This window comes from Centroberyx affinis, unplaced genomic scaffold (genome assembly GCF_046629955.1).
Source record: "Centroberyx affinis isolate AG114_WGS23_722 - 3 ecotype Tasmania unplaced genomic scaffold, CSIRO-AGI_Caff_v1 ptg000563l_1, whole genome shotgun sequence".
Taxonomy (NCBI): Eukaryota; Metazoa; Chordata; class Actinopteri; order Beryciformes; family Berycidae; genus Centroberyx; species Centroberyx affinis.
In genome coordinates, this window is record NW_027279206.1 from 56,693 (window position 1) to 67,500 (window position 10,808).

At 45.2% G+C, this 10,808-nt stretch overlaps 1 protein-coding gene across 1 annotated transcript in view; it reads left to right on the forward strand.

Annotated features, from left to right (window-relative positions):
* aopep (aminopeptidase O (putative)) overlaps positions 1–10,808 on the forward strand; it is a 70,504-nt gene that overhangs the window by 31,904 nt on the left and 27,792 nt on the right. Inside the window, exons 12-13 of the mRNA XM_071518317.1 lie at positions 2,079–2,141; positions 3,608–3,691. Coding sequence (XP_071374418.1) covers positions 2,079–2,141; positions 3,608–3,691 — 147 coding nt within the window. The remainder of the gene's footprint in view (positions 1–2,078; positions 2,142–3,607; positions 3,692–10,808) is intronic.

Consider the following 10,808-nt stretch of genomic DNA (forward strand, 5'->3'; position numbering starts at 1 on the left):
GATGATGGATCTAGGCTGAGATAGTTTGTTTAAATAAAGACTACTCTTGAGTCACCGGAGGGTTCAACGACCTTCTCCAGTCTCCTAAAACCTCCAGGCTTCTACAGTACTGTGTTTCATTTAAATTTTCTTTTTTTTTTGCCTGGGCTGCCACCTGTATTGCAGGTCAGAGGGGACTTTCTTGGAGAAATGAAGTATCGTCGATTATGTGGTCAAGTCGTCAAGTCATTTTCATATCAATAAATGTCCGTTTTGCTACTCTCTATCTCTGACTGATATAACACAAAAGTGATTCAACCTACACCCAGTTCATGAAAGCTTTACATTTGCTGTTTTAAACACCCGGTGTTGGGTAGGTCTTTCACAGGAAAAATCCTCTGGTGATGCCTTTTACTTGTATGATAGCAGCAATGTTTGGAATTTGGCCTAATTAGAGGATGAAGTGGCATGAGCAGCGATAGCCAACATGGCTGAAAAGACCAAGAAAAGAGCGCTACCTACAGAAACTCAAACTTCATCAACAGAAAATCCAAAAGGAAAGCACATCAAAGTACCGACCACACTGTTTGATTGCAAAGGGATCTCTGGGAAGAAACACCAGAGCACCCAAGATGTTGACAAAGCAAAATAAATAAATGAAAAATGAGGATCTCACAGTTTACCACTTAAAACTCTTTTGGAGAGTGAAGAAGGGTAGTAGCTCCTTGTGTGTGTGTGTGTGTGTGTGTATGTGTGTGAGAGAGAGAGGTGGAAATACTGAACTTTTACATACAGCCTAATATTGATTCACAAGGAGAGAGATGGAGAGATGGGGGGGGCGAGAGGGAGAGAGTGTGTGAAGGGGACAAAAGCCTTGCTATGTAGGGAATGGCAGTGGGGATCTAGGCAGCAAAAGAGCTATGTGTGGTATCCTGTTACACAATGCCACTTTACTGCTTCAACACTCACTACATTCTGTACAGCCCACTCTCTCTGCCTCTCTCTCCCTCTGTCCTTGCTCCTACACACACCTTTATGCTATTTTGTGCTGGAGTATGTTTGTGTAATACACACAAAAATACTCAAGCATGCAGTTATAGTATTGAACCTTGCGTGGCTATGGTAACGCCAACAGCTGAATAACTGCACATACACCGTGTGTGTGTGTGTGTGTGTGCTTGTCGGTGTGTGTGCATGCATGCATGGTAAAGTGTGCAGAGTATGTATTGTGTGTATGTGTGTGTGTGTGAGAGAGAGAGAGTGAGTATACTGAATTGTATGAATATGATATGGCAATGCTGTATCTCCCCTGTGAGTATGTGTGTGTGAGCAGTGTTGCATTACAAACACACCTTGCTTCTTTCCTGTCTGTCTCCTGTCTGCCCCCCCCCCCCCCTCCCAAACACATACACACACACACACACACACACAACCTCCTTCTTGTCATTGCTCTGATGTGCGATTCACATCACTTGAGCAGTGGCTCCGCTGAAAGCTTTAATAAGGTTAAGTGCTGTGTGTGTATGTAAGCGTGAGCCTGCTAGCTGCTCTCTGTGCGTAGGTGTGTGTGTTTGTGTGTGTGGTTATGCGTGTGTGTGTGTGTGTGTGTGTGTTTTGGAGGGGGGGGGGGCAGAGGTGTAGAGGAGTGGAGGTGGGGTTATTAGTGACTGTCCTGTGTGTCGCTTTGGTTGCTAGTTAATGAGGCGTTTTTTCCCCCCTCCTCCTCCTCTTTTCTCTCTTGTCCTCCACTCTCCCTCCTTCCTCTCATCCTCCGGAGTCAAGTCGCGAGTTTCCGTCAGAGGAACAAGTGATCGCTCTCCCACCTCCCTCTCCTCCCACCTCCCTCTCCTCTCTCTCTCTCTCTCTCTCTCTCTCCCTCTCCCTCCCCTTCCCGCTTGCTTGGGCTCCCTCACTCTGCCTCTGCAAAGCATTCCACTCTCTCCCGATCAGTTGCTCTCTCTCTCTCTCTCTCTCTCTCTCTCTCTCTTCCTCTCTCTCCCCCCCCTTCTCTCTCTCTCTCTCTCTGTCTCACTGTGTCTCTGTCTCTACCTCTCTCTCTCCCCCTGGCTCACTGCTTTCTCTCCTTCTCTGTCGTTCAGTGGCTGTATGAAAGGAGTGCCGTGTGGTCACAGGCGAGGCTGGTGGAAGAAGTCAAAGCAGAGGTAAGCACTCTCTTTCTCTCTCTCTCTCTCTCTTTCTCTTTCTCCCTGGTGTCTGTCTCTCTCTCTCTTTTTCAGTCTGTCTGTCTGTCTTCTCGTCTTCTGGGAGTGGCAGACTGACACATGAGCCGCTCTCAGATGTTAAATGTGGCATAAACTGCTTGATATGATTGTGTGCTGATTCTCATCTCCCTAATCTCTTTCCCTGACTCTCTTTTAATGTCACTAGTTTTTTTCTCTCTCTTTCTCCCCTTCCTCTCTTTTTCCATTTCTCTCTGTCTCTTTTACACGCTCTGTTTCACAATCTTTGACACCATCTCTTTTATCTCTGCCTCCTGCGCTCCACGTATATCTCTCTTTTGCTCATTTGCTCACTGTTTCAGTCTCTCCCTCTGTCTGCCTCTCAGTGAAGTGTGGCACACAGACAGTGCTGTACATCTGTTGCGTGTCATTCTGTGCTGCCTTATATTCCCTATCAGATTTCCCACTGAGCCACCGTGGTGTTCTTCATTGCTTTGCCTGTATTTTCTATTTCTCCCTCTTATCTGTCTGTGGGAGAATACTGCCTATTGTCTATATGAGGCGGACCTCGATAGAATATTTGTCAAATACATTCTGAAAACATACAAAGAACGCTTGAATGATTGCATCTTGGAAATGACTGGTCCACTTTTTATGCTGCTTAGGTGTATGCCAAAATAAACTAAGCTCACTTAAAGTTTTTAAAACATTTGAAACTGTATGAGGATAGTATATGTGTTTTTTTTTGTCTGAGATACAGATTGAAGAGTTTGGGCTTGATAGTGACTGGCTGTTTAATGGAGATCTATGGTGTAGGGAGTTGCTGCGCTCCAGGCTCCGTCACTGCAACATACTTTCACTATTACTCTTTTGTCTCGCCCAGCCGTTTATGTTGATTATATATGGAGCGCGAGTAAGCGCTGAAAGGTTGGAATTCATGTGTGTGTGTGTGTGTAAGAGAGAGAGAGAGGGAGAGAAGGGCAGAACGAGCGATGGACTGTTTGCTTGTGTAGGGAATGTTTGTCCATTTGTACGTGTGTGTGTGTGTGTGTGTGTTTGTGTGTGCGTGCGTGTGTGTGTGCAGTCTACACCCTGTCAAGGCTTGCATCCAAGTGGCTCACTGAGTGTGTGTATATGTATGCATGTGTGTCTTTCCACTTGAGCGATGGAAAGTGCGCCTAAAGTCTGTTTATATTTACTTACTGATATTGGATGTGACCTCTCTCTCTCTCTCTCTTTCTCTCTCTCTCTCTCTCTCACTCATTGTCACTTCTTAATGATATTTCTCTGTTTTCCTCTCTCTTTCTGTCTTCCCCTCACACTGTTTGATCCCTTTCACTCGCTCCCTGCTACCTCACTCTTTCTCTCTACCTCTAACTCTACCTCTACCCCCCCTCCCCCCCCCCCCCCCCCTCCTCCTCCTCCTCCACCCCTCCGCCCTCCTGCAGGTTGTAAAATGGATTCTCCTCAGTCAGAGCCAGGGGAAGGGCAGAAAGCGGAAGAGAACGGAGCCCAAGGTGAACTACAAAGAGGTAGGAGGCACTGACGGACTGACCACTACTCTGCTGTATAGACCTTTATCCTCTACCTCCTCTCCTCTACCTCTCAACTCTTGGAAGTGCCTCTCTCTCTCTCTCTCTCTCTCTCTCTCTCTCTCTCTCTCTCCCTGTGTTTCTATCTCGGCCTCTCGTATCTTTGAATCTCTTTGAAATGTCTCGTTGAATTCTGAAACCTCTTTCTGTCAGTAAAGTGGAAGTAATATCTGTAAATGCTCAATTATTTTTAATATGCTCAAATGTGCTACTTTGCTTTGCATAGCTGTGATTTTTGAACAGTATTTTCATTTGTCTGGCTACACAATTATCCCCAATGCTGTTTGTGTGTTGTGTCTGCCACGACAGAATAGCCTGTACTTGTTTTAGTCTGTGTTTATGTTGTACCCTCCACCCACATATTTAAGAGCTTGTATACATCACATACTCTCTAATGTGTATGTATGTGTCTGTGTGTGTGTGTGTGTGTGTGTATGTGTGTATGTATGTGTCTGTGTGTGTGTGTCTGTGTCTGTGTGCAGTCTACTGACTGTGAGAGAGAGAGAGAGAGAGAGAGAAACACAAAGGTCATGGTCATTGTGTGTGTATGTGTGGGAATGTGTCTGTGTTTATGTCTGTGTCAGTTTGTGTACCTTTTGTGTGTGTTTGGCCAAGGTCAGGGTTCAATTTCAGGGGTCATAGGAAGTGAGAGGTGTGTGTGTGTGAGTGTGTGTGTGGGTGTGGGGTGTGTGTGTGTGTGTGTGTGTGTGTGTGGTGTTAATTAGGGCTCTCTAGGGATGGCTAATCCCCTCCACCCACTAAGTGACACACACAAATCCACACACACACACACACACACACACACACACACACACACACACACACACACACACACACACACACACACACACAGACACACGCCTGCATCATTAATGAACACACACTGATCTATAAGCCACAGAGGGCCAGAAGTCATTAGCAAGAGTAGAGCAGGTTTTATATATCAGTCTCAATGTGCTCAAATATTGTAAACCATAGGAAACATTTTCAAAGGTTCTCATCTTTTTATACATTTCATGGCATGAATAAGTTAGGCAAGGAAAAACAAAATACTTGATTCATTCATTGCCAAAAATATACAATCAAAGACTTTTCAGGGGGTTGAGTTTTTTCTTCAACACTCCATACTGCAGCTTTGAACAGAGATAGTGTAAGCTTTATTCATAAACAATGGTATTTAACATAAAATTGGCCCAATATCCAGGAGGTATTCAACATGAAACCTCGCACGCTATGTTGGAACTGGATTAGATTATCCCAATTCCTATGCTTTAAATTGGAGTGCACCGTGGGATCTGAATGAAATGCCTGCAGAGTCCGTGTAGCCAGTGCAGACCCTTCAACCACCTGATACTACCGTCTGGCATATTTACGACACACACACACACACACACACACACACACACACACACACACACACTCACACACTCAGACACACAAATACACTTACTTCTAAGGGGCAGCAAAAGGGCCTCTTCCTGTGGGGGGAGAGAGTGCTGAAATCAGCCTCATGAAAGAATAGCCAATTACTGTCCACTTGGCCATACACAATAGTGAGAAAGAGAAGGGAGGGACGAGTGGACGGACGGATGGAGGGAGGGAGAGGGGGATGTAGGGGTGGGGGTGTGGGAGGTCAGCGTTTGAAGTTACACCATAAAAGCCATCCTGAAAGGAAACACGAAGTGACCCCCCCCCCCCCTTCCATCAACCCCCTCTCCTCTCCCCTCTCTCCCTGGCAGCCCACCCCTCTCCTCTCCTCCTCCTCCTCCTCTTCTCCCCTCCCTCGCTTTGTTTCTGTGTACAGAAAGTGCCCCTGGATGGACCAGGTGTATTTTATATTACTGCTTCATGTACTTCAAACGCCACAGCCCCATTTCCCCTCTCCCCTCCTCTTCGTCCCCTTCTCCTCCCTCTCTCTTCCCTCCCTCTGCCAGCCTGTTGCAGGCCTATAAATCACCCAGTAGACCTGATCTGAAAACAGAGGAGGAGAGGGAAGAAGGGGAGGGAAGAAGGGGAGGGAGGGAGTTGAAACACAAGAGATAGCAAAGAAGAACGAGAGAAGAAAAGGTTGGGTGAGTGGATGAAAGATGAATGAGAATGGAGATGAAGATACAACTGGAGCGTGGAGCAGGGAGAATGAAATATGAAAAAACAATAGCCTATACTTCCACTCCGCACCCTATTGGGCATTTTGCTTCCCTCGTACGTTTTTTGTTGAATTCGGATGGGGATGGAAAATGGTGCAAGTGCATCTAAGCCACACAGCGATGTACATGGCTGGGCGGAAACAATAGAAAGGGAAAGGAAATAGCAGAGGAAGCCCGAGGAAGGAGAAGAGAGGGAATAGGTGAGGGAACGAGAGACTAGGAAGAGTGAGGGCGGAAGAGGGAAAAGGTGAAAAGAGCAAAACAGAAAAGGTAGAGTCCTCTCTACCTTTTCCTTTTCAGAGAGAGCAGGAATATGTAAGGTGGGATTGAAGAGGATTGAGGAGTGAGAGAGAGAGGGGGGGGGGGGGGGAGTGGTGGAGGGTTAGAGGTTGATGATTGGGAATTCCAGGAAGGTAATGAATCTGTTGCAGATATTTGAGGAAATGAAGAACGGAGTGTATATTTAAAGAGAAACAAGAGAGAGAGAGAGAGAAGCACAGGAGAGAAGAAATATTACAGGACTGGACAGATGATGTGAGAGGGGAAAGATGGAGAGGGAGGGGATGGAGGGAATAGAGGAGGAGGTAGGACTGTTAGCGGGCTGGAATCAAGCTGGGCCAGGGTAGCATTTAGCACTAATGACATCATGGATGATTAGGGAATCTACACACACACATACCCACACACACACACACACACACACACACATATACATACACCTATAGAGTCACACATATACGCAGTGGAAAGAGCCAGACACCCCCTACTGAGAAAGGCCTGAGATCTGGTCAATTTAATAGAGCCAAAGTTTATTACCTCCTTCCCCTCTTTTTTTACGTTTTTATGTGTGCATGTGTATGAGCGTGCGTGTGCACATGTGTGCCCACAGGAAAGAGGGAGAGAGCGATTGAATGTGTGTGAGCATCTTAGCGAGTGCACAGGTCTTGTGCAACCGTGTGTGCGTGTGCGATGAGCGTGCATGTGTCCAGCGTGTGTGGAGAGGTCTGTAGAGGGATATTAGTCACGCTCGCGTGGTAATGGGCCTCATTTTGCTCTCATTTTCATCTGCGGTCTCCATAATGAGAGGGTCCGTCTGCCCCTGCCGATCAGGACAGGAAACCCTGTAGGGGAAGGGCAGCGAATGGCAGGAGACCTTGGCCAGCGTTTCTGGCAATGAAATGCTCCTCTGCTCTTTAAAGATGCAGTTTGTTGGATGTTAAATATTAAAATGTATCTGAATTCTCTATATCAGTCAATGGGGAACAGTCAATGGAGCTCCTCTCTAAAATGCCTCAAAGATAATCAGTAGGTAGTTTGCAACAATTTCCCATGTGACCTATCGAAAACTTTCCTAAAACCTTACAGAATGCAGCAGAACCTCATTTACAGAGTCTAAACCTCAGACTTCATTAAATGGCCGGCCTGCAGAATGGGTTTAATGGCTGACATATGCAGATATATGCAAAATAGAATTATTCTAATTTTGACAAATACAGTGGTCAAATAGTTTGGTTGATTTCCCCCTGCAAGTTTAATATTTTCACCTGGTAATTTAAAGTAGTTTAAAAAAATCACCTCCATGTGGTTAGGATTAATATGATTCTGTTCCACATCTATGCTACCTAGTGCCTGTGGTACGGGAGTGATAGGGTTCTATATATAGATAGTGTTTACAATGCTCATCCCGTGGAAAAACAAATCCGGGAAGTGATGCGGTCCTGAATTCTTGTCATTCCTACTGAGATTGTTCAATACCAAAATATTAGTGCTCTGCCATCTTTATCCCTCTGAATCTAGGCCTACACAAGTATGGCCTTGTGATAATGATTATTAATCACTACTAATTCAATTCAATTATTTTACTGTACTTTTGGCATCTTCTATTGGAATCTTTAATATTTTCAACCACAATTTGAATGAAATGATGATGAGTATTAATTGTATAGGCTAGAATCACAATATAATTATACACAATTGATATCGCAACCATAATAGAACCCCCCTGCAGAGATCCTACAGAGGTTCAGGCTCGGAGCGATAATGTTTCTCGGAGCAGAGATCTGCCTGTATGTGCCATGATAACTTCACAGATAGAGAATAGGTGGAGGATGAGTCAGCCACCATCTCAGTGTCATACTGTCACCTCATTCACACCTACATGGCAATCTGCCCCGTCCTGGCCGGCGGTACAGGTTACCGTGACAACATGTACCACCAGTTCTGTCCTTATGGCCGAAGAAATGTCAACAACAGCAGCTTTTTGGGAACAAACTGTTTTTCTGATCCAGACACTTCACAGTGACAGGTGTTGAAACAAACGTAAATCTACTCCAAAATGGTCAGATCTGGAGGCAACATTACCAATATCTACCATACTCTAACTTTGTCCTCTCATTTGAAATCCAACTCAAGTATCGTTTTAATATTGTATGAGTTAGGGGGCATATCTCTAGGAAGTAGTTAAAGCTGGTTATTATGGTGTTGCTGGAGCAAGGCTGGTCATCAGGATCTAAAAGGCGCACAAGGAGCTAAGACCGCAGAGGTAGTTTTGGGACAAAAAATGACATAGGCTACTGTAGGATTTTTTTTTTTTTGAAATACCTAATTTGATAAAGACAAAGTGCACCTCCAGTGGGTCTAGATCACACTTCTTTGTATTGCAAATGTTGTACAGTAGGAGCGCAGGTCCACCACAGGGAAACAGACACTATCCAGCTGCAAGTAGTGTTTCGGGTTGCCAATTTAAACCACAGCGAACTGAACTGAGTCTGAACGGTTACTCTGAGATGCCTTGTTCTGCCGCTGATCCACCCATGGCCGAGGTGCAGTGTTGATGGTTCGACAGGGGAGGTAGTAGTGGTAACTGGAGCCCCTCCGGGAGGGCGGACAGTGGGGAGGGCCTGATGATCAAAGGCCTCTTCAGTAGGGTGGGGTTTGCAGGTGGCGTACATTATTCTGCTCTGCTAGGCTTCTGTAAGTGGAGGAGGGGAAGAAGGCAGGAGAGCAATGTGGAAATAGTTTCGGTCTGTGTTGTTTGGGGCTTTGTAATGGCTTTGATTACTGTAAATGTAGCTGGGTAGTGGGAGCTTGTTGATTTGTGAGGCGTAACATAACAGAGACAGACTGAATTTAATCCTACTCCATGTTCTGCCGACGTAGACTTAAACGTATTGTTTGTGCACAAGTGTGATAAATTGCTGTTCATAATGAGAAAACTCGAGAAGCAAATTACCAGACAGAGTCTTGTCTGCTTTTCCTCCCGCGGTGTCTGTCTCTTTCTCTCTTTGTTTAGAGTTTGACCGATACCCATGAAATAAAGCATATCCGTTTAGTGATGGTGTTTTTATGGTTTCTGTATTCTTGTTGTTTACTTGGATAAGACGTCACCCACTCAAAATACACTCGCGCATATTTGGCCATGCTGACTCCACCTCTAAGCAGTGTTGGAGAGGAGATCATCACACATCTGGTTTTCCTTCATCCCTGTTTTCCTCTATCTAGTGCGCTGTCTTCTGGTTTATAGTGTCCTCCCCCCTTCCCTCTCTCCTACTTTATCTCTTACACATTTTCTTACCCTCTCTCTCTCTCTCTCTCGCTCTGTGTGTGTGTGTGTGTGTGTGTGTGTGTGTGTGTGTATGTGATTTATTGGCAGTGAATCAGGTATGAGGGAGTATTTAGGAGGAGAGATGGGTACATTCAGGGAAATGGCTGTTTCCGGCCAGACTTCATCACATCAGGACGGGAAATGGTCGGAAGAGGAGTGTGTGTGTGTGTGTGTGTGTGTGTGTGTGTGTGTGTGTCCGTGTTCGCGTGCGTGCTAACTGCACTGTCTGCTCCAATTTCTCCAGCATCAGGCGGACTGGAGGTCTGCTAAAGAATGCTCAGGCTGGGTCCGCTACCGGGAGCCGCGACCCCTCAATTATCGTCCTTTGAATAAAAATGGAACCTGACTTTTGCGGGACATTTGGCCACACACACACACTCACACACACACACACACACACGCCGTACCATCAACAGCACATGCACGAAATCAAAATCCTACTCCTTCACATAATGATATTTAAATCATAGTATGACCTGTTGAGTTTTATTCCTTGTGCTTTTCCCTCACATCTTTTCTTGTCTTTCTCAATAGCTGATACAAAATGCTGAAGGAGGGTGAACATCCTACTGTGTATAATATAAATCAACTATCAGCAAGTTATTACTTTAATGTAAATATCTGTGACATTTTCATATAAATAAATGTCTGTTCTTCTACTCTGTCACCGATTAATACAGCACAATAGTTATTCAACCTGTACGCAGTTTATGAAAGCTTTTTCATTTCCTACATTTGAAACACACAGCGTTGCGTGAAAAATCCTCTGGCGCACATGAAGTGATGTGTTTTATGGTCCAATACAGTCCAATATTAAGGAGTCCAGAACCTTTTTAGGCTTCCAGTGACTCCAGCATGTACTTCCTTGGACAGTTTTGTTGCTAAGCAGGATTAGCATGAACTAATTCTGTTCACTTGCAGAAAGAACTTATTTGCTGCTGGGATCAAAAATATGATATTAAACATTATCCCTGGAAGCTGTGGATATGTTAGAGGTCGATTTGATTTCAATGGCATAAGTTTCAGAAAGTTTCACAGTTTCAGGAACAATTCAGAGGAAGGTCTTCAGGTACGTTCTTTGAGGTATTTATAGTATGTTTGCCGATATGCAATGAAACTGCCAGAATTTTGACATGACGCTCTATCCATGTAACTGCAGCATTAGTAAGGTTGTCACAGGTGTGTGGTGGAGAGGCCGTAGCGTGTATTCATGCCGTGTCTGGCTCTGTGGTCACATGTCGAGTGCCAATAAACGTACACACCGTACTCTCCCCACCATGACCGATTGGTCCCGAGCCTCAGAAGC